The 24,590-nt window shown below is 41.4% G+C and overlaps 2 protein-coding genes across 2 annotated transcripts; both read right to left on the bottom strand.

Annotated features, from left to right (window-relative positions):
* Nucleotide 1: 1 nt before the first annotated feature.
* LOC311026456 (solute carrier family 22 member 2-like) lies at nucleotides 2–15,091 on the bottom strand. The gene is made up of 13 exons (XM_084030027.1): nucleotides 14,738–15,091; nucleotides 6,935–7,447; nucleotides 6,232–6,279; nucleotides 5,904–6,007; nucleotides 5,200–5,354; nucleotides 4,823–4,991; nucleotides 4,391–4,502; nucleotides 4,171–4,271; nucleotides 3,862–4,076; nucleotides 3,610–3,718; nucleotides 2,924–3,036; nucleotides 583–682; nucleotides 2–128 (listed from the first exon to the last, which is right to left on the bottom strand). Exons 2-13 carry the CDS (start codon nucleotides 7,286–7,288, stop codon nucleotides 41–43), a joined length of 1,668 nt encoding a protein of 555 aa, XP_083886153.1. The 5' UTR covers nucleotides 7,289–7,447; nucleotides 14,738–15,091; the 3' UTR covers nucleotides 2–40.
* Nucleotides 15,092–16,393: 1,302 nt separating this feature from the next.
* LOC311026455 (solute carrier family 22 member 2-like) lies at nucleotides 16,394–22,189 on the bottom strand. Its single transcript, XM_084030026.1, has 11 exons — nucleotides 21,630–22,189; nucleotides 21,380–21,483; nucleotides 21,019–21,173; nucleotides 20,770–20,938; nucleotides 20,552–20,666; nucleotides 20,201–20,301; nucleotides 18,993–19,207; nucleotides 18,811–18,919; nucleotides 18,435–18,547; nucleotides 17,199–17,298; nucleotides 16,394–16,931 (listed from the first exon to the last, which is right to left on the bottom strand). Exons 1-11 carry the CDS (start codon nucleotides 22,029–22,031, stop codon nucleotides 16,841–16,843), a joined length of 1,674 nt encoding a protein of 557 aa, XP_083886152.1. The 5' UTR covers nucleotides 22,032–22,189; the 3' UTR covers nucleotides 16,394–16,840.
* Between the last annotated feature and the right edge of the window lie 2,401 nt (nucleotides 22,190–24,590).

Consider the following 24,590-nt stretch of genomic DNA (forward strand, 5'->3'; position numbering starts at 1 on the left):
GAAAGTGTTTCTGAATAGAATCACCCACTCATCCTTTAAGTCACACAGTTTTTGGTTCCTTGTTGTTTGACATGTCTGTGTTTAAAAGTTTGTTCATTTGTAGATTGTCCACTACATCCCCCTTTTTCCTGGGAACAAAACACATATTATATTATTAATAGTAAAAGGAAACACTAACAATACATTCATTCCCACAGACCATATTTGATAAAGGTGAATAACTCATTAAGAGATCATCTCTCTGACACGTATCGGTAAACATAAATTTGATTGACATGTAATTCCTTTGAAATTCTTTTTTTACTTAAAATTAGGGCATCGATTACTTTATAAAATTACTACTATGAACATGTTTGCCAATGTTGGAAAGGGGCTGAACACAACAAGTGTTGCATTTTTATTTTCAGCTGTTTTTCATATATTCTTAAGCTATTATGAAGTATTGCTAAATATGTGATTACCCAACATTAAACTAGTTTAAATTAGTGCCACTTTATATTAATGCAGCATTAATAGTTCATCATCCCCAATGCATTGTTTTGAGTGATGAACATTTTGGGGAGTGTTTGAGAGATTCTTCACCTGTTCGGATACTCAACGTCATCGATGGTCTCAGGGAGAGGAAGTCCTCTGGTTTCAGGCAGCAACAACACCAACCCTCCAGCTATGAACGCGACCACTCCTGCATGAAGAAAAATATTTAGGTTTGGTTGCACCGACAAGAATGAATATTTAATCCCTTTTTTAATTTTATATCATCTTGCATCAAACTTAAAAAGTATCCTAAAATTAAGAAAGCTCTCTTTTAAACGCTGGTTTAGTTTTTACTACAAACCCAGATTAAATTTAATTCTGTTGCATAAAAACTCCAATTTAAATGTGATCCAGTATCAACTTCAAACTTACACTTAAACATGATGTTAAACTTTTTTAATGCTTGCTGTTCTGAGATTGAGCAAAATGAATCAAGTTCCTTGAACAAAGTAAAGGTTACTCAACCCAGAGAAATCACAACAAAACATTTTAGAATGGTAAAACTGTAAGGAACCTTGCGTTTATGGCACCAAACAAGAAGAACAGACTGTTTTTTTGTCTTCAATAATTTTGCCATATTGCTCAATTAATTCGGCCAACAAGTTTTTCTCAAACGAGGAGTAATAAAAGCTTCTCTGCCGAGCCATCATGAGTAACATAAGGCTAAATAACAGAATAACAAATGTGACGTTTGTTAAAGGAGCAGTGTGTGGGATTTAGTGGCATTTAGTGGTGAGGTTGCATATTGCACCCAACGCACACCCTCTGTTTCCAAACGTGTTGTAGAACTGTGGAAGCTTTCAGATAACAACAGCAAGAAAGGTCAGTGTTTGGTTTGTCCGTTCTGGGCTACTGTAGAAACATGGCGGGGCAACATGGCTGACTCCTAAGAGGACCAGATGCGTAGATATAAACAGCTTATTTTAAGGTAACGATAGCACAGTGATTCTAAGAATGTTGGTTATATTCAAATGAAAACACAGTTAAAAATATTTTATTAAATAAATTATAAATCCTACAAAGTGATCTTTTAAGTAATACAGAGCAGTCAATGAACAGTCATCTGTCTTTGTCTTCTAAGGTCCCGACGCACATTTAGTTATTTTTATTTGGGTAAGCAAGCACCATATATTTAATAGTTTTTAATTTTGTTTTAAAATTTGATTTACTAAACAGAGATACATTCATTTAAACCCAGTTATGATCAACTCTGAGGAGAACTAATCTTAGATCAAATCCTTGTTCATGCAACCCAGCCAAAATCTTTTATCTGAGTACAGCAACAGGTAGCATCTCATCTCATCTTTTAAAGATGCTATACATTCCTACATAGAATCATTTTGTAAAAGGATACCCCAATAAACTGCAAAATAAATTAACATCTCAATCTTGCCCCACTTCACATTACCAGTGTACGTCAGCTTTTAACACTATCAAGACTGATCTGGCTCAAAAAAACAAATAAATATTGTATTTCTCTTTTTCTCTTTTCAGGACAACATTTTGATCTATGAGATCGTCCTTGGGAAAGTGTGAGAAAAGAGAAAAACAGGCCTTTCTTGTAGAGGCAGTAGTCAACTCAAATAATCCTCATACCCCCTAAAAACATTAAATCAATGGACGTGAATTGGGAATTCTGCCTTGGGTCAATTTAAAGGCCTCTGCTTTGTTATAATCTTTAAAAATCTCTTGACATGGATGAGCTGCAACCATAGAAAGTGCTAAATGTCTTTTCTCCTCCAGTGTAGGATCTGCTCTAAAAGTGTGTCCCCATCCCAAACAATTCTCTTCCCTTTGATCCTGGAGCACCAGATCACCTGACCAGTGTTAGTTATGTGAGACTACACCAAGGCCTGCATGTAGGAAGTGGACGTGACTCTTGAAATTTTGAGCGTATTCTAGTCCTGCTCAATGTGTTAAGTGTCCTGAGATGACTTCTGTTGTGATTTGACACTATAAATAAAATTGAATTGAATTGAATTGACGTAGTCACCATGACGTCACCAGACCAGACAACGACGTGGTAGTGTCTTGTCAATAACAAGGTAGCCACGCTTTAAAGCATACCCTGCTTTATCATCTATTTGACTCTAAATGGACCATCGTTTACTAAATGAACATCATGCTATATTGAAGAAGACTTGAAACTTAAGTTTGAGACCATAAATGTTTCCAAAGTACTCCGAGGAGTCGCCCCCTGGTGGTCATTAGAAAGAGTGCAAGTTTAAGGTTCTTGTGAATTGGCTTTAATTCTCAGAACCTCCTGGACTATACATGGCAAACATGTAAACAAAGGAAGACAAGGATAGAGACAAGGATAGAGTACACACAACATGTAATTTTACTACATATATACCCCTCGCCTCACGTTCGTGACCGTGTCGCTTACCGAAGATGATGAGTGGCAGCTCCTGCCAGATGACAGCCAGTCTGTAGAGCAGGAAGGGAGATATGATACCTCCAACATCACACAGAGTGGAACACACTGATACTCCCAGGTTCCTGTATCCAGAAAATGCAACTTTTAGTAATTATACTGTAAATTACAGCAGTCTTTTCTCATTCCCGACTCGGCGTCTGATACCGACGCAGCAAAGTACTCTACCGTCCCGGCACACCAGGCATTCAACTACAACTAATGTAAACCCATACACGTCACTATTAGATGGTCAGAGCAACTGGAATAGTATAAGGAGTGAGAAAGTCGGTTGGGAGCTTGAGGATAGACAGGGGAAACAACCACAGGACTTTCACTCAGTAGACTACTGTGCCTGTCCCAAGTGACATCAGCGTTGACTTATTTTACCGTCATTTTGTTACTTAACTTCCGTTCTTTACTAAGGCCAGTTATGTAACAAACATATTGTATATTAATCACATTTCATATTGTGCAAGTAAACCAAAAAATTAAGCCTACGTTGGAAGTTTATTTTGAAAGGACACTTGAGCGTCTGTCCTTGACATGCCCCAAAACGCGAGAGCCGAGAGCATCGCCGTTCGAGTAGGATCGCGCTTTTGACAAGCTGGGAGTGAAAACGTGTTGGATCCAAGTAGAGTGTATCAGTCTGACCTCACCTGACATACGTCGGGTAGAGCTCAATGTTCACGAACACCACCATCTCAAAGGCCATGGTGATCCCCAGCCGACCGATGCAGGCCACCACCGTCTTGAACCAGAACATGTCTGAGGCACAGACACAAAACGGCATTTGCAGGAAGCTTAATCTCTACCTATGCTTTAGATAGAACATCTGGTCCAAAGCATGAGCACAACACTTATCAGATTTATAACTTGTACCGCTGATGCTGACTAAGATGGATTCTCACGTTCAGGAATTAAGGCGGTGATGATGCAGGCAGCTCCAGCTACGATGTTTGCGGAGAAGAAGGGAATGCGTCTGCCCACACGTTCAATGGTGAAAAGGATGAGCAAGGCAGCAGGAAACTCCACCAGGGCAGAGATGACGAAGTCGATGTAGATGTTTCCCTCCGTCATACCGACCCGCATCACAAGGCCTTGATAAACCACAGCGGATGCAAACCTGAAGCGATGGAAACCAGAAGATTCAAAAGCTGAACATTTTATTCATTTTCTTTTTGGCCTACAAATCTTTGATTTGAGATTTTAAGTCTCACCAGTTGAACATGAAGATGAAAGTGTGTTTTCTCATATTTGGAGTTCTAAACAGGTCCAGCAAAGAGGCAGAGGGGGAGTCGCCCTCCTCATCAGTCAGTGTCTAAAACAACTAATCCAGTTAGGATCTCAGTGCAAATGATTCGACACTGTGGATCACGATATGATACTGAAAAGAAGTAGCTCTGTGCTTTCTGAAGGAATCGAGCTGAATGGATTTACCTCAGAGTTCGCAAGCGTCCTCCTGTTCTCCTTGGCTATAGCGTTGGTGATCTTCAAAGCTTCCGAAGTCTTTTTCTGCGAGATGAGCCACCTCGGAGACTCTGGTATAAACCTGAGACAGAAAACGTTCGACAGACGCAGAAATGTCAGCAACTGCTCACAAATGCACCTACTGATGATGGACGATCTCAGGTTGGTGTCTGTCTTAGTCTAATGTGGTTCTTGACATCCTCCCCTGGGACCCCCTTATATTGCGGCAGGCAAACTACTATTCAACATTTCAAGTGTAATAATGAAGGATGTTCAACAACTCATGTGTTCTTTATCATGATAAAGTACATAAAAGCAGATACGGAGGAGTGTTAGGGACAGGATGATGACCACAACCAAATCATCGGCCAACATTCTTAAACAGAATGCAAGCGTTGTCACCAGTAGTAGGACAGGAGGAGGACGTTGGGAATGGTGACGACGACCTGCAGCCAACGCCAGTCGGTGATGAAGTAGGCAAACAGAGGCAGGATGAGGATGCCGAAACTGACAAACATCTGGAACAATATGCCCACCGTCCGTCTGTACTCCACTCCGACAATCTCTGTGACTGAGAGAGACAGGAAATGTGTGCAAACTGAGGTGATTTCACCAAAAAGAAAGAAAAACTGTTGCAGAAACACTGACATGGACACAGAAAGGTCATAAAGAAATCACTTAAACACTTTGTTAATTAAGTTTGACTTTTACATGAACTTATTTCCACAAATTTTTCCTTGCATTGTCCACATGAAAAGACTTAAGTGTGGTAAAATTACTCAGCACATATGAGGACACCCAGCCTCCTTTGGATACGGTGCCAAGGATGAACCTCAGCACCAGGATGGCGATGTAGTTTGGAGCCAGAGCCAGCGCAATCCCCGACATCGCAGACAGCATGTTGGAAAACAGGAAGCTCATTTTCCTCCCAAACCTGCACAAAGACAGACATTAGGTCAGGATTCATTTCAAAATAAGAGAAGCTTAGAGAATTTTTGAGAGACTCTCCAACTGGATAGGGTAAAACATTTAGCTAATAGATATCACCATGAAATTACCCCTGTTGACTGAAGTTTATATGCAAATGAGGCATTTAATGCTACATCTTGGTGAATTAAGGCGGAATGCAGAGATGCAAAGCAATAAAATAAACACCAAAATATATTTGTTTTTTTTTTCTTTGCACTAATTCAAAAGAAGTTGTTATGGCAGCAAAATTGCCCCAAAATCTCAAAATGTGTAGCGCATTAAGTGTCTCCCCTTAAAATAGAAAATGTGTAATTTTAACATCAGAGAATCATGACAGAATGTCTCAGACCACATCGCCACATTCTTCTACGTGCGGTACTTGCTAATGACATTTTGTGTTGGACTAGTTTCAAATATGATTGAAGGCTTTAACATACGAAACAGAAAAAGCGTGTCAGTGAAGTCAACGCAGCTAATAAGATGAGGTGGTTGTAACAATCATTCAATGCCTCACCTGTCGGCAAGGAAACCGAAAGCGAAGCTGCCAACAAGGAAGCCCATATTGAGAGTGGACTGGTACATATCCACTAACCATCCATCTGAACACACAAGGTTAAACTGGGACCAAAAGGAAAAAGCCAAAAGTTAAATTTCTTCACGCAGGATCTCTTTATGTCTGTACAATAAACTATTAAATTATTATTTTTTGCTATTCAGAAGATGCAGTGACTGTGATTTGACTTACAATACATGTGCACAATGTGACTACTCATTGAGTTTCGTTTAGCGACTGAAATCAACCCTAATTTGAAGCACAAATGCATTCAAATGATCTTTCTCACCTCTGTGACAAATGACTTCCTGCCTTTGTACTGATACTCCCAGCCATCCTGAAAGACAAAATCAACACAGTGCATTTAGTACAGGTGGTGAAAGGATGCTTACATATCAGTCTTAGAAAGGAAGGAGCCCTTCCAAACGGACCTAATGATACTAATTCTTTGGTGCTCTTTTGAAAAATAATGTATGCTGCCGACCTCCTGAGAATCAATGCCAGAGAGTTTTATATTTCTCACAAGGCTAAAAAAGTACTGATTTTATCACATGAAAGCAAGAAGCACATATTTACATAACTTCAGGGTCAAACAAGTAGACACGTTGAAAGAAATGAAAACCCAATTCCTGAAATGTGCTGCGATAAAAGAATAGTCAGACATTTTGGTGAATATGCTTATTATTTACCATTTACCATTTATTAACTTTCTGAAAAAGGCTCTTCTCTCTCTCTCTCTCTCTCTCTCTCGCCGACTGGGACTTTAAGTAGGTACTCGGGCCATGCTGTATTAGATCTCCAACTTATTTAATTAATCTAAATTTGAAAGATACAGAAATACTGGTTGAAAACTATATTTACTATTGTTTGGCTTATGGTTTTCTGTACATGGCCCACAATCAAAAAGGTTTGGCCAGATGTGACATTAGTGTTACCTTAGCGGTTTATGGTCTCTTTGCTAAGCTAACAGGCTGCTGACTCAGAGGTCTCACCTTGCACTTGGTAAAAGGGACATCACTGACATCCAGTTCCTTTGTGTCACACGTGAGCGTCGTGGTGTTCCAGTCCACCTCGAACTGATCACAGCTGCTGTGCTGCAGCTCTCCAGAGCTGTTGTCCCGAGGCACCGTCAGCCTGAGACTCTCCTCCAGGCTCCATCCACACGCCTTCCTCCTCTCCACCACCGCGGGGTCCCGACACCAGTGATCCGGGGTGAAACCCTGGAAGACGATGCCCACGTACGCGCCCGAAAAAGGTAATGCCAACAGACACAACATCGCAAAGATACGCTTCTGACAGCGTCCGAAAGCGCCAGCCTCCTCCAGCAGGTCATCAAAGTTTGTCATGGCTCCGGTGATTCAATTTCTTGCTGTTGAAGATACCAAGACACACGTCTGTACAGTTCAGCACACCACGGATCAGTGGGATATGACAAAAGTCTGCTTTACATTGAACGGACTTCACACTCCTCCTGTGGTCGATCTGGAGCTGAAGTCCAAAATGGCCTGTTGAATATGCAGTGGAGTTGAATCCTGTGACTGTTTAATAGAGTTAAACACAGAATAACTGAGGAGTTACATAATCATTGAGTGAACCTGAACTGAACACGAGCCAAAACAAACACTTATGCACAAGAGTGTGTTTGGAATTGCATACCAGCGTACTGCCTACTAGATACTCAATCTGTGTGCACTGCAGCCTATACTGCCCAATTTATACGTTATCGACATCTTAAGTATGCCATTGCCAGCTCGGCTTTAGATAACAGCAGGCCCTGGAAAAGGAGGAAAAGCGAGAGACCTCAACACAGATATCACTAACGAAATCTGGCCACGCTGCCACCTCCTTCCCTCTAGTGTTGAACACCGGAACCCCCCAGGGCTGTGTGCACAGCCCCATCCCGTTTACATGGTATAACAACGACTGCTCCCGAATATAATATGTAAGGAATGAGCCACACATAAATAGAAAATAGATCCTCCGAATTAGGCATGGAATCAATTTCTGTACTTTAAGCCTTTTAATATTTTCAAATATGTGATCTGACAATAGCCAACCACTTTACAAAATGTAATCTATTTCTTTCTCATGCTACAGCCGGATAAACATATCAAACCATATAAAAAGGCATCACAATACAGCAAATGACATCTACTCTAATCACCCCCAGTCCCCCCATTTAAATTGTTCCACCCACATTTTTTTTTTTTTTGCTTCCTATGCCCAAGGTAGAAATAACACGTGATCACCCGGCTAGCTGATGTCATCACTGGCGTTATCAACACATCACTGTCACAGGAGAGTGTTCCCACCTGCTTCAAGACGGCAACCATTGTCCCTGTTGATGAGAAACTGCTTCTAAAACACATCAAAAACATTTTCCCACACTCTTAGAAATAAGGGTTCCAATAGGGTTCTTTTACAAGGGCTGAGGTTCTACCTGGAACCATTTGCTTCTGAAAAACCCTTTCCCGAAGAAAGGGTTTTTCAAGGGTTCTTGGTAACACTAATGGTTCCAGTAAGAACCATTTTGATCGAGAGAACCCTTTAAAACCCCTTTCCTGAATAAAAGGTTTTAAAATGTTCTTGGTAACGCTAAGGGTTCCAGTAAGAACTATTTTGATCCAGAGAACCGTTTTTGGAAGAAGAGTTCTTCAGGGATTGTTGGAAGCATGGATCCTGTGTCACCAGGGACATACTTCCTGATAACACTTACCAATAATGGTGCAAAATACAATTCCTTGTGACTACTGATACAAATACTTTTCATATCCATTTTTTTTCTTCTTCTCCAGATCATGTTGATCGAAACTGCAACATAATTACCCATCTTGCGATTTGAACACCTGCCACCCAGTCTAAAGTCACTGGCAGTAGTGACTGAGCTAACCTGCTAGCTGGGTGGAGTCATCAGGTCCACCATACTAGTCTATTACCTTACACATTCTGATCAGACATACAAATAATGGCAGACCTGAAACTGAAATGTTCTGTTACCAATTTATTTTCACAACCATTAATTATAAGAAAGCAAGTTCTTCATCAGCCAGGTTGACAGCTCCTGCATGTCAGTGGTCAGACAGAGGGAGCTGATCATGTGTCTGTTTAGCTCTGTCTGTATAATGTGAGACTTCTGCTTTTAGGTCACAGGTTCAATTCCCATGTTGACAGATATCATACCTTGCAGATTGCACTTCCAGACAATTAGCTCAGTTGGCTAGGAGCTGGTTCTTGATGCCAGACAATGTGGGTTCAAGCCCCAGCAAGGGTGATAATGTTAATACATCAAAATACCTGGTAGTCTTTGTGAAACAAATGTACAACATTTTAGAGTCATGGTAGATGATGTTTGACAAAAACATATCAGGATTTTTATCCCAAAAACTGATATATATTTTTTTTACGGTGGTTTCAAATCTGCCTGCGCGACAGTGAATGGCTTACTCAATTTGTGAAGCCACAGTTGAGTTGCCATTTGCCAATTAGCTCAGTGTGATAGACAATGGTCTTTGGTTCCAGAAATTGTGGATTTCAGCCTCAACTGGTGCAAAATGTGCAACATTACAATGTCAAGTGTATTGCCTTCCTATTCTCCTGTTTGTTGCTCAGAATTGCCTAAAGTTGCCAAAAATAGTCCGGACCCGACCCATTGATGCGCAGCAGCTATAATTGTGTTTAGTTACACTACTCCCTTCTTCAGGAGGAAATTGACACACAGCAAAGAAGCAGCCAGGGGAATTGAACCCTGGGTCCCTACAGCAAGGATATAACCCCTCTTTCTGGGGCATCTAAGTGAGCTATACTACTCACTGGACAAAGGCTTTTGAAAGTTTGTCACAAGTCACGTGATCTAGAGATACAGTTTGAAGTTGTGAGTTCAAGGCCTGGTTGATACAGAGTGACCATGTTAATGCCTACTGAGGTGATGTGTGGATTAGTGATTAGTGAAAAATATTAAACACTTATTTTACAGACAATTTTACTCATGTATTTGTCTCCTCCTCATACTTTTCCATGATCTGCCTCATCCCATGGCTTCTGTACACTGCTGACTGGCTTAGTCAAGTTGTGAAGCTGCACAAAAGTTCAGTGATAAAGAAAGGTCTTTGATGTCAGAGGCCAAGCCTTAACTGATGGAAAAATCATATTGTAACACTGACTTTGGGGCTACTACATCAGGGTTTGTTGATGCCGGGAATTGAACCTTGATCTCCCAGGGGAAAGGGTGAGGTTTGGTGTGTTGGGCCTGGGAGCTGGCCCCCTGGTGGCTGTCATGTGTGAGTTAAGAGCTGGTTGCCCCATGGATTGCACCATATGGTCTGGTCTTCCCCCTCTACAAACCAGGTGTGACATACCAATAGTGATTACTGCGAACAGAACAGAACAAAGAAGAACATAAGAGAGAGAGAACAGAAGAAACTTCAGAGAATCAAGGTGAGCTAAATATAATATCTTATTTCAGCATGCTTGACCCTAGCTGAGGACTTTTATGGTGAAAGGTGGACTAAGCATTTGTTTGTTATGTTTTGTTCGTTTGCTTGTTTGTTTGTTTTCTTGTAGAAATGACTTACACAGCTTGGACGAAAGTCGAAGTGTGCCATTGGCTTGAAAAAGAGGGTTTTGCTGAGATTTCCATTATTGTTACAATACGTAACATTTTGAAAACTTTGTGGGGTTCCCTCACATTGGACCATGCATTATTTTATTGTTTGTAGATAGCTTACAATAAGGCACAGTAAATGCACCTTGGATTGATGGAACTAAAACTCTTTTTTATCTCCCCTTTCTGCCATGTCACGGTTGCTGGAGATTACACAAATCCACGACTGAGGACAGCATGATGGGTCTGGCCTGTCATGTTGCTGATTCCACTGGACCTATGCTGACTTTTGACCTATTCTCCCCTGGGACCTACACAGCCTGTTCTGTTGGACTATCTTTAAATAAATGTTTTCCTCATTAAAATGTTTTGAATGTTTGTTCAATGTCAACATGATAAATGACCACAATATAATATGAACTAAACTGATCTGTAGAATACAATATGGTTCTTTATAGAACCCTCAGAGGACAAGACAGTTATTTGTAAAAACCTTTGAAAGGGTTCTTGGTGGAACTCCTTTTGTAGGTTCTAGATGAAACCCTTGAAAAATGAAAGGGTTCTTAGTGGAATTCCCTGTGTGGGTTCTAGACGAAACCCTTGAAATATGAAAGGGTTCTTAGTGGAACTCCTTGTATGGGTTCTAGATGAAACCCTTGAAATACGAAAGGGTTCTTAGTGGAACTCCCTGTGTGGGTTCTAGATAAAACCCTTGAAAAACGAAAGGGTTCCTTAGTGGAACTCCCTGTGCAGGTTCAAGATGAAACCCTTGAAATATGAAAGGGTTCTTGGTGGAACTCCTTTTGTAGGTTCTAGATGAAACCCTTGAAAAACGAAAGGGTTCTTAGTGGAATTCCCTGTGTGGGTTCTAGATTAAACCCTTGAAATATGAAAGGGTTCTTAGTGGAACTCCCTGTGTGGGTTCTAGATGAAACCCTTGAAATACGAAGGGTTCTTAGTGGAACTCCCTATGCAGGTTCTAGATGAAACCCTTGAAATATGAAAGGGTTCTTAGTGGAACTCCCTGCGTGGGTTCTTTGTAGAACCTCTAATGAGGGGTTCTGGGTGGAACTCCCTGTTTGGGTTCTAGATGAAACCCTTGGAAAATGAAAGGGTTCTTGGTGGAATCCCCAGTATGGGTTCTTTGTAGAACCTCTCATGGGGGGTTCTGGGTGGAACCTTACACACAGTTCTAGGTATAACCCTTTATGTGTGGTTCTCGGTAGAACCTTCCAAAAGGGTTCCAGGTGGAACCTTTATAAAAGGTTCTACCTGGAGCCAAAAAGGGTTCTCCTATGAGGACAAGCCGAAGAACCTTATATGGTTCTACTTAGCACTTTTATTTCTAAGAGTGCAGTCTGGACCTTCGTCAGTTTGCATACAGAAGCAACAGATCCACAGAGGATGCCTTCTCCACCACCCTCCACTCAGTCCTCACACATCTTGAAAATACACTTACACCACACTAGCCTTGAGTACCTCACTCTGCAACTGGTTGTTAGGCTTTTTTGTCCGACCAGGTATTTTCGATTGGCAGTCACACCTCCTCCCCTCTAGTGTTGTTTTACTATAAATTCCCGGTGCAGTTTTGCTGCGGTAGCACTCACACCACAAGTCCAAGCCCAACCCAGAATCCTGCTGTACACAGTCATCACCAGTATTTCCAGTCATAAATCGGCTCTATGAACTACACTCTTAGAAATAAGCTCAAGCTCACCTTGATTCTCTGAAGTTTCTTCTGTTCTCTCTCTCTTCTGTTCTTCTTTGTTCTGTTCTGTTCTGTTCGCAGTAATCACTATTGGTATGTCACACCTGGTTTGTAGAGGGGGAAGACCAGACTATATGGTGCAATCCATGGGGCAACCAGCTCTTAACTCACACATGACAGCAGCCATTGCGCCAGCTCGCAGGCCCAACACACCAAACCTCGCCCTTTCCCCTGGGAGATCAAGGTTCAATTCCCGGCATCAACAAACCCTGATGTAGTAGCCCCAAAGTCAGTGTTACAATATGATTTTCTCATCAGTTAAGGCTTGGCCTCTGACATCAAAGACCTTCCTCTATCACTGAACTTTTGTGCAGCTTCACAACTTGCCTAAGCCAGTCAGCAGGGTACAGCAGCCATGGGATGAGGCCGATCTTGGAAAAGTATGAGGAGGAGACAAATACATGAGTAAAATTGTCTGTAAAATAAGTGTTTAATTGTCTGTCACTAATGCCCACATCACCTCAGTAGGCATTAACATGGTCACTCTGTATCAACCAGGCCTTGAACTTACAACTTCAAACTGTATCTCTAGATCACGTGACTTGTAAAAAACTTTCAAAAGCCTTTGTCCAGTGAGTAGTATAGCTCACTTAGATGCCCCAGAAAGAGGGGTTATATCCTTGCTGTAGGGACCCAGGGTTCAATTCCCTTGGCTGCTTCCTTGCTGTGTGTCAATTTCCTCCTGAAGAAGGGAGTAGTGTAACTAAACTTTAAAAAATAAACACAATTATAGCTGCTGCGCATCAATGGGTCGGGTCCGGACTATTTTTGGCAACTTTAGGCAATTCTGAGCAACAAACAGGAGAATAGGAAGGCAAGACAGTTGACATTGTAATGTTGCACATTTTGCACCAGTTGAGGCTGAAATCCACAATTTCTGGAACCAAAGACCATTGTCTATCACACTGAGCTAATTGGCAAATGGCAACTCAACTGTGGCTTCACAAATTGAGTAAGCCATTCACTGTCGCGCAGGCAGATTTGAAACCACTGTAAAAAAAAAAATTAAAAAAAATCTGTTTTTGGGATAAAAATTCTGATATGTTTTTGTCAAACATCATCTACCATGACTCTAAAATGTTGTACATTTGTTACACAAAGACTACCAGGTATTTTAATGTATTACCATTATCACCCTTGTTGGGGCTTGAACCCACATCATCTGGCACCAAGAACCAGCTCCTAGCCAACTGAGCTAATTGTCTGGAAGTGCAATCAGTAAGGTATGATATCTGTCAACATGGGAATTGAACCTGCAACCTAAAAGCAGAAGTCTCACATTGTACAGACAGAGCTAAACAGACACATGATCAGCTCCCTCTGTCTGACCACTGACATGAAGGACAACCTGGCTGTGTGAGTGAGTGTGGCGAGTCAGAGGAGTCCCTGCTCTACATGTTCTGCAGGATAGCTCGGTGGGTAATGGTACAGACTTTAGATTTGGAGGGTGGGGGTTAAAATCCCAGTCACAGCTAATCTTTGCCTGGGTCAACAAGATTGGCTGATGAAGGTCTTGCTTTCTTATAATTAATGGTTGTGAAAATAAATTGGTAACAGAACATTTCAGTTTCATTATTTGTATGTCTGATTAGAATGTGTAAGGTAATAGACTAGTATGGTGGACCTGATGACTCCACCCAGCTAGCAGGTTAGCTCAGTCACTACTGCCAGTGACTTTAGACTGGGTGGCAGGTGTTCAAATCCCAAGATGGGCAATTATGTTGCAGTTTGATCAACAGGATCTGGAGAAGAACAAATAAACAAAAAAATGGATATGAAAAGTATTTGTATCAGTAGTCACAAGGAATTGTATTTTGCACCATTATTGGTAAGTGTTATCAGTAAGTGTGTCCCTGGTGACACAGGATCTTATACCCATGCTTTCAACAATCCCTGAAGAACTCTTTCTTCCAAAAACGGTTCTCTGGATCAAAATAGTTCTTACTGGAACCCTTAGTGTTACCAAGAACCCTTGAAAAACCCTTTCTTCGGGAAAGGGTTTTTCAGAAGCAAATGGTTCCAGGTAGAACCTCAGCCCTTGTGAAAGAACCCTATTGGAACCCTTATTTCTAAGAGTGTAGTGTGAGTGCGCCTAAAAAAAGCCCAGAACATCATTGGTGCCCGTCTGTGAAAAGGGCAAAGGACATTAAAAGACAAAACCCACCCAGACACAGCCTGTTCACCCTGCTGCCGCCTGGCATATAAAAGCACCAGCGGTACCACCAGACTTCAGAGCAGCTTCTTTACAAATTGTACCCCGAGAATGAATTGAACCCCCTTTTAAAGCAAGACTTTCTTTGGGGGCCTTAAAGTGATAAGACCAGATCCAGAACATTCCACAAACTCTTAGTTTTTTTCTATCAAATAAATAACAGCTTTTACATGCCACAATCATATAAACTAGCAAAATAGCCTTGACAAACATACCTTCTTATGTCTTAGCGTTCCGTCGAGCAGCAGCTGCAGCTCTCTCCTTCTTGCTTGGCTCAGTGGGTGGACTTTGTGATACTAGTGGCTTTCAAAAACATGTTCTTCATCAGGGGGGGGGGGCGTGTGCTCATGCAAAACTTCTTCTGCTCTTTGGTTCTTCAGGCACAGCCTGAATGAGAGTCACGCTGGACAAGACTCATGATGAACAAGTCATATTGGATAGCTTGCTTGCGGCTTCTGGAAGTTAACCCAGTCCTTATGCACAACTACTAGGGGTGTGAATCTTTGGCTTCACAGCGATTCAATTAACGATACAGTAGTTGGCGATTTGATTCAAGGACAATTTTTTTTTTTTTTAACGATTCGATTCGATTCTGTAAATCACAATTCAATTCAAAAATTCTATATCCATGAAATAAACATGCAATAATGCGAGTGAGACTATCTGTATTCTATCAAAGGTGAAAAAAATAAACAGACCACAGAATTATTTATTTAACATATTTATTCTATAAAAAAGTAGTCCTGCATAATATTTTATGCTGAATACAAAAATGTAATTAAACATTGCTCAGTTATTTTTAACATTTTCAGTAGACTACATGCTGGCAGGGGAGAGAGTGTCTTAAATGTATTAAAACATTAATCATAAGTAAGAATCGCGATTCATACGATTAAACGCATTTATATCGATTATTGGTGAAGCCAAAACGATTCATTCTATTTATTTATTTTAGCAGATCAATTTAGTTGATTGAGTAGTCGATAGGACTGACAATCAATTCATAGCCTGCTGGCTAACACTGGCACATTTACAGAAATGTTGATCAATGTGTCCTTTATATAAATAAATAAATTAAAATGAAATAACATGCTGGGTGGTGCTTCAGGTAAATTATATAAACTTTGGCAACCATGTCTGACATATATGGAAATGCTTATGTGTAACTCAATATTCTGTTTTGCTTCATTCATTTGTTTCTTTTTGTGGGGTGGCGAGGCAGGGTGAAAAATGATAGGTCGACATTCAAACTTTTGTACTTTTGCATTTTGGCATCCTCCATCGAATGTATTTCACTCTTATTATGTTGTTGGAAAAACCAAAGCAAAGATAAAAAAAAATAAAAAAAAATCATGGAAATTGATTTTATAGAATTGTGGTCACATTTTACGCAAAGTATTATAGACACTGAAACATTATATTACATTGAAATTCACTATGGACAATGACATTCTCTCACTCGGCTTTGAATGCAAAATCTCTGCTTTAAAAGAAAAAGCAGCAACTCAAGCAACAGGCCTCTCTGTATAACTGCATCGATCACGGCCAGCAAGAACCCAGGAAGAGCAACAGGCTTTGAAGCATATTTTACACTGTGGTCAAACTATGAAATTAAACTTCCCAGGTCTGTCAGGTGATGCCATTGGGCCCAAAAAGACACTTACATTATTTAGGAAATATTTTTTTGGTGAATCAACTTCCAAGTGCGAACACTTAAATAATCCTTATTTACATCATTAGGTGAGAGTAATTTTCCTTCCTCCGTTCAGAGAATGAGGCTTGAAGTGAGGAATGCTAGTGTGCTTGCTCTATGCGGAAGATGTGGGTCATTTTAGACCTGAGCATCTTCATAGGAATGTATGGAAATATACTGTGGCTAACTTGCTAACCATATTTAGCATTACGAAAATTATTAAGCTTGGGTTCGCAAACTTTAGTTGCCAGATCTCACAAGATTGTGTTGTGCTGTGACGGAGAAACAATGTATACATACGTCACTGCTGTTATGAGTTTGTGACAAAGTTGCTGCTTGACAAGCATTTGGTTTTGTAGAAAACCACCCTTGCTGTTGCTGTGGTAACCACTGATTTCCCCAAATGAACCTGTACTGAAATCTTATAACTATACATTTTTTTATAACCAATGTTAAATCCCTTGGAACCCAAGTTACATATGGAGAAAACGTACTAATTTATGAATGCATTTCTGTACTTATTACATAATAACCCTGAGTTTATGTAGTACTTACTTATCCGTATCCACAAGCACAAGCAACACTGTTCAAACAACATAAATAAATACTTGGTCACAGACGCAGATTAAACAGCTGCTGGTTCTTTGTTGGTTGATACGTCGTTGGGCAGCAGGTTGGCCAACTGCTGGTTCTTCAGTGCAGCGTTCTCCTTCACTCTGAACACACACACACGCACACACACACACACACACACACGATGAACATTAAGTACAAGCTTCTATCTAAAATAAAGCTGCAATGAGTAATTGATCAACTGAAAAATAATTGGCAACTATTTAAAAAAGATAAAAGAAAGCATTTGAAAACGTTAATCTCGGCCTGTGGGAAATAACAACAAGCATTTTTTTTACTATTTACTATACTATTTTACTATTTTATGACACTTTAATTGAGAAAAATAATCTGTGGATACCAGTACTCACCTTTCTGGGAACTCAATGTCATCGATGGTTTCGGGCAGCGGCACACCTTTAGTCTCAGGAAGCAGCAGCACCAAACCACCAGCCACGAAAGCCAGAGACCCTGCAGAGCACGTTAGCTTTTAGAAACATGTCGCCAGTGGCGTGCACAGGTAGACACTAGGTGGTGCTAAAGCACCTGCCCTTGCCCTCTGGACCAAGCAAGTGCCCTTTTGAAAGTTCGTTTTTTTCACACAAAGAAACACGAGACAATCCGGTCAATTTTCAAAATAAAAGCAGTGTGAACGCGCCTCAGTTGCCAAGCTGCAACTTGCATTTATTTGTCTCTGTTGTGAAGTAGCCGGTCTCAACGCCACACAGCTGGGCATAAATTATCGGCTGCTCACAAGCTAGACGCTACCCAAAATCAGTAATAGATATGACATGATGATGACCACCAGTAGAGTTTGTCATTGGTATCCTACAGCATGTGAATCTATCTGTATACTTACTTAAGATGAAGATTTAGTAGGCTATTGTGTAGGTTTACATTAGGCTAGGCCTACATAATTAACACTTGCAGTAATGTATTTGCTAAATGACAAACAGGCAATACCCAATTGCCTGCAGAAAAAGTAGCCCTGTGCCTTGTTGAAATATAACCAAACAGTCTTATTCATATTGTTGGTCTCTTTTTATTTACCAATTGCAGCATAATGCCTAGAAAGGAGAGGATAAGAAGGGAAAAAGAAAGGGAGCTACAGCAGGCAGCCCAGGGGAGCAGCTCTGTGGGAAATAAAACAATAGCATATAACGTTCAACATGTGCCTGTAATGTTTATTTATTTTTTAAATCTCACACTGCCATAATAAGGCAGCCGTCAGTTCTACATGCCGCATAAAGTGCCCTTATTTTTCACTGAGCACCTGCCCCCCAAAATGTCTGTGCACGCCACTGCATGTCGCCATCACACGGTTATTCCGCCAAATGGCACTGACAAATCCAAATGTAAAATATCCCACTCAGTATGATATATCTTTGTGCGTCCTTTGGCCCATAATCGAACTGATCAACAACTTAAAATGTGCCACTTACACTGAACCGGACCAGATCAGAACGTTTTAGGAAAGAGATGACGTTTCAAGACATGATGAAATACCAGCTGACTTTGTCGTTTTTTTGGGGGGGGGAATGTGTTTTTCCCTTCAGGATGGATATCTAACCTAATGTTCTACCTCCATAATAATATATAAAACCCACCAAAGATGATGAGCGGCAGCTCCAGCCAGATGACAGCCAGTCTGTAGAGCAGGAAGGGAGCTACGATGCCTCCAACATCACACAGGGTGGAACAAACAGACACGCCCAGGTTCCTGCAGACCAACAAATATTTATGTCAGGTCACTATTCTGATGCTCACGTATTTCCCCCATAAATCTGAGCGTTGATGGCCTGAATGTATGGAGTATGCAAATGCTAATCACATTTGTCAGCTGGTTGTGGTTCTTACATATTTACTTAACACTTTAATTCAAAGAAACAATGAGTGTGTTCAACCTTGGTAGAAACAAGAGCTGGACTGCAAATTGAAAGGTACATCCCGGCTAAACAAAACAACTAAGTTTGTGCCTTTTACCTGACAAACGTTGGGTAGAGCTCAGTGTTCACGAACACCACCATCTCAAAGGCCATGGTGATCCCCAGCCGGCCGATGCAGGCCACCACCGTCTTGAACCAGAACATGTCTGAGGCACAGAGAGGAACGTTAACCTCATGACATGTGGATGTGTTGTCCTCCACCAGACACCCAAGACTCACGTTCAGGTATGAAGGCGGTGATGAAGCAGGCGGCTCCAGCTACGATGTTGGCAGAGGAGAAGGGAATGCGTCTGCCGATGCGTTCGATGGTGAAGAGGATGAGCAAGGCGGCGGGGAACTCAACCAGGCCAGAGATGAGGAAGTCGATGTAGACGTTTCCTCCCAGAATGCCCAGCCTCATGATCAAACCCTGGTAGACCACAGCACTGGTGAACCTGGAGGAGACGGAGGGAGGGTCATTGTTGTACACCAAAGATGAGTCATTATATGAGAAGGGTCTTTTATTCCTACCCTAACTCAACCTTAAAACTGTTGTTACTGTTGAAACAGTTTCACTGCAGCTTGTAAAAGTGTCGAGATCACAGACTGTATAGAACAAGTGGACGTAGTCATCATGATGTCATGATGGATGGTGGACTACGGTTCTGAAGCCTGAGTTTAGCCTTTTTGGGTGTGGCCAGTGAACGGAAGTGACCAAATTTGGACTGTGGAGGAGTGACGGAGAGATCCGATGAACACAAGCAGCAGAGCAGCAACCCGAGCACCAACCTTACTGGATCTGGATCCATCTGGATTCTGGTGTCAAGCTGCTAAAAAAAGTTAGCTTAATAATTCAACTTTACAGCTAAGCGTTCAAGTCATCTTAGTAGCTAATTACATAGGTAGCAACAGTAGCAACACTAACGCGATGTGTCAATCACAAGGTAGCCCCGCCCTAAACCACACCCTGCTGGATTGAAGAAGACTTGAAACTAGACACTGAGACCATAAACTCAGGTTTACAATGTTTACTTAAGATAATTAGATTGTTAGATTAAGATAATAGATCAAGAGAGAAGTAGGACCATTTTCTCATTGACTTCCATGCAATCAGACTATGTTTCAGCAACCAGAGGAGTCGCCCCCTGATGGCCAGTAGAGAGAATGCAAGTTTAAGACACTTCAGTATTGGCTTCACTTTTCAGAAACAGAGGTTGGCGCCTGGTCAAGATAGTGAAAGCATGAATAAAAATAACTATGTAATGTTATTTTAAACCACAATTTTACCACCATTTAGGATTTTGTTGTTTGATTAATTTAAAAGTGAATCAACTCTAAAACGGTGGTTAATGAATGAAGAGAGATTACAAAACACCATGTTCGACAACAGATCTGAACTTGTAAATGATCACTTATAACTAGAAAAAAAAAAAAACAAACACACTCACCAGTTGTAGCTGAGAATTAAAGTATGTTTTCTCATTTTTGGAGTTCTGATCAGGTCCATGAAGGAGGCAGTGCAGGTGTCTACGTTATCATCCGCCAGATTCTGCAGGATCAAACATACAACTTTTAGCTTTCTTTTAAAACTATGTCTCACAATTTGCATCTGCGAAGCTTTGCAATGTGTTTAATATAAGTGAGACAATATAATATAAGACTTTTCTTTCTTTTTTTTAACTGTGAAATGTCAGTTGCATCCCACTTATTTTTGATCCAGATTTGTTTACGTTTGTTTAAGTGAACTGGACACAGTCTGATCTGGTGTCTTATGGTGTGTTCGCTAAACTAGCAGCCACCTCGATGTTCTTCGACAGGGTCTTCTTGTTCTCTTTGGCCATGGCTTCTGTGATCGCCACGGCTTGGGCATTTTTCTTCTGAGAGAGAAGCCATCTCGGAGATTCCGGGATGAACCTGCAAACACAAACACTTTCATGACGCAGGGACAACACATTTGATGTTGTGTAGGTTGTAAGTAAGACTTCACCTCCTGTGTAAAGCACCACATGTTTCTCACCAGTAGTAGGACAGGAAGAGGATGTAGGGGATGGTGATGACGACCTGCAGCCAGCGCCAGTCGGTGATGAAATAGGCGAGCAGAGGGAGGAAGAGGATGCCGACGCTGAAGAACATCTGGTAAAGGACTCCCACCGTGCGTCTGTACTCCACCCCCACGAGCTCCGTGACTGAGAGGGAGAGACGTAGAAAGGTTTCACAACTCCGTTGGACTGTAAATCCCAGCTGCAAGGTTGAAGGTTGCTCTTACTCAGCACGTATCCGGCCACCCAGCCCCCTTTCACTCCGAACCCATAGAGCGTCCTGAAAATAAGCAAAGACACGTAGTCCGGAGCCACGGCCACCAGGATTCCTGAGATCCCATTCAGCAGGCTGGACATTAGGAAACTCATTTTCCTGCCAAACCTGGAGGCCGAGACACAAACAGGGGATGGAATTGTTGCTCCGGGCATCACTTTCAAATGCTAGAAATCTTGTAGCAACAATTTTTTACAATTAGTAAAATAGGTGTAGCATCTCCCGTCTTAACCGTTTCTCCCTTAAAATGAAATCTGGGAGACGAATGAGCGAGAAGGAAGTGTTGCGATGCATGAACCCGATCACAGCCTCACCTGTCGGCCAGGTAGCCAATTGCGATGCTCCCAACCAGGAAGCCCACATTGAGAGTGGCCTGGTACATATCCACCAACCATCCATCGGAGCACACCAGGTCAAACTGGGACAACAAACACGTCAATCAGAACACATTTCCTGAAACTCTACCTCCCGGCTCTAGCTTCAGATGTTATGCACAGACAGACAGACAGAATGCATCATCTTGATCTCAAAATCAAGATGATTGCATTTTATTTGCTTACTTACTTCAGTGACGAAGGACTGTCTGCCCTCATAGTCGTACTCCCAGCCATGTTTGCAGGTAGTTGTGGGGGTTTTGCTGAGGTCCAGTTCCTTTGTGTCACACGTGAGCGTCGTGGCGTTCCAGTCCACCTCGTACTGATCACAGCTGCTGTGCTGCAGCGCTCCAGAGCTGTTCTCCCGAGGCAGCGTCAGCCTGCGACTCTCCACCGGGCTCCAGCTGCACGCCTGCCTCCTCTCCACCACCGCGGGGTCCCGACACCAGTGATCCGGGGTGAAACCCTGGAAGACGATGCCCACGTACACGCCGGCCCAGGGCATCGACACCATGCACAGCAGGGCGAAGATGCGCTTCTGACTGCGACCGAACTTCCCAGCTTCTTCCAAGATGTCGTCAAAATTGGTCATGGCTGCAACAGTGTTTTTTTTTTTTCTCTTAACAATTTCTATCACGGTCTATGTGTCTACGACCTTGCCAGAGTGGATGCTGAGCCTCCCTCTGCAGAGTGACCACTCACACATCTGTCCTTTTAAACAGGACAAGCAGAAGCCAAGGTCCACAGACGGACGTCTGTCATTTTTTTGCAGACGTCAGACCAAGAGTGTCACTTAAACAGCCTAACCAGGGATTCATTAACACCAGCATGTGTGCACACAGTGACGCTGTTAATAGGTCAACGTTTAACTCTCTGACAGTTCTAAGGATTTAGTGTCATTCAAGAAGTCCAAGTCAAGTCTTAAGTTCAAAATGATCCCCTGAATGTTCCAGACAAGGCATTAAACCTTCAAAACAAATGCAAGTCTAAAGTTCTTTGGGATGAGTCCAATTCATATCTGGGGTCCTTGGAAACAGATTTAAGTCAAGTAGAGACATTAGGACCAGTCCTACTGGTCTTGAGTCCTCGAAGACATGGCCAAGACAAGTCACGGGTACTCCAAGTCCAAAGCCTCATCTAGGAGGAACCCAGGTCAAGTCTGGGGTCCTTTGAAACCGGTCAAAGTGGAGTCCAGATGTCAAGTCAATTCTCAATTTATTTCCAAGTTCAAGTTAGCCTCAAGTCATTCTAGACAAGTCAAAGCTCGTATACTGGCTTCGATTATTAGTCAAAGACCATGTGATCACTCCACAGCAGTGATAAACAGCAGATCTTATTTATTCAAATAATGCAATATTTTTTTACATCAATGTTTTTTTTTTTTAAATAGGAAAACAGGCAAAGAGCTGGAAAAAAAAACATATAAGACAAGGTAGGTTACACAAACTTAAACATAACAATGATCTCCCATAGTACCGAATCATCACAGAACATTTCTTGTGCTTTTTTTAATCCGACAAATCCTTTTTTTTTTTTGTCTACTTCTGAATTTAACTTCTGGATCTTGATCTCAAACGCTGCATCAGTTTCACACAACCCAAAGCAAGTGTCTGCTGGACTATAGACACAAAAGAAGCACAAGAATGACAAGAAGGTTCAGTGTAGTACCATGCAGATGAGCCACGCTAACTTTGGTTGCTAAATACGGCAGAAACAGAGGATGGAAGTAAGGACTTCTCATACAAAACGGTACCATCTGCTTCTCTGTAATGAGGAGTGCTATGATGTCTCCTTGGGGGAGTTGAGCTGATTAAAAAGTGCCAAACACAGGTTGATGTCGTTCGAACCCTCCTTCTAACGGGGTCATGAAGCACAAAGCGTTCAGAGCAACAGCTGAGGTCCACACGCTGAATAAATGTTGAAAATTAAAATTCACATAAGTCTGCCAAGTCTGCCAACAAGAGGCTCAATTCCATTTAAACTCACGCAAGACTTTGGTAATTGACTAATAAATATGGATTCTTGACATTTAATTTGTAACTCAATTGCTCTTTGGAAACCTGCCCTGTGTACCGTGTACTATCAACTCATTCTTCGTGCTCTCAAAGCTGGATTTAACCTGGAAAACTCTTCAGAATGTCCGCTCCGTCTTAATCACACCATCACAAATGAACAGATCACATGATAAGTAACTCGGGGAAACCAGTCAGTGAACACCCACTGCAAAGGAACAGTTCTCTATTCCTTAATCATTATGGCACATCCCAAACTCATCCATATAAAATACTGATGTTTCCAATTTCAAGATGTTTTTTTTTGTTTGTTTTTTATTGTTTTGCCATTTTCTGTCAGTGTTTTGGACAGCGGCATCCTAGAAAAACTTGTTGTAACAAATTTTGTGTAGAAAGCTATAGAAATACCCTGAAAAAAATAAATAAAATAAAAATTATATATATATATATATATATATATATATATATATATATATATATATATATAATTTTTATTGATTTTTTATCGACTGATTGTAGCATCACCTATTTATTTGTTAATAACTTTAGTTCCTGTGGATTGAATAGGAAGAATTGTAATCCATGTACATGATGTGATAAATATACAGACTGACAGTCCACTTGGTTTTGTGACTGTAAATCAATACAAATCATGTCAATAAATGATTCGGTGCTCTCCCAAGGTCGTACATCACCGACAATACGTGGTTTAGTCAATCTGTGGAACGTTCAGATTGTTCATTCAGTTAATTTGGCCAGGTGAGAATAAAACACCTGTAAATAAAAAAATTGCATATTTACTGATAAAAGGAGTTTATAAATGTATCTATTGATCACTCAACCAGAAAGTCCTTGGCTGGGACCACAGAAAAAGAACCTGCACACAAGTCCTTTCTACTGTGTCGGCTTACTCGCATGACTCTGATTATGTGGGTTTGATTTGGATCTCCCTCCATCACTGACATCCTTTGTGAAAACACTAGTGTGAGTAGTAAGAAGCGAATGTGTTTAAGTGTAAGTAACGTGCGGCCTGTATTCTTGACACCTTAATGCTTTGCTTCTTTCTTATGTCCCATCACCACATGCATTTGGCTAAAACAGGCTGATCACAGCATTACAAATACTTGGCTTCACTGAGT

This window comes from Eutrigla gurnardus (genome assembly GCF_963514095.1).
Source record: "Eutrigla gurnardus genome assembly, chromosome: 16".
Taxonomy (NCBI): Eukaryota; Metazoa; Chordata; class Actinopteri; order Perciformes; family Triglidae; genus Eutrigla; species Eutrigla gurnardus.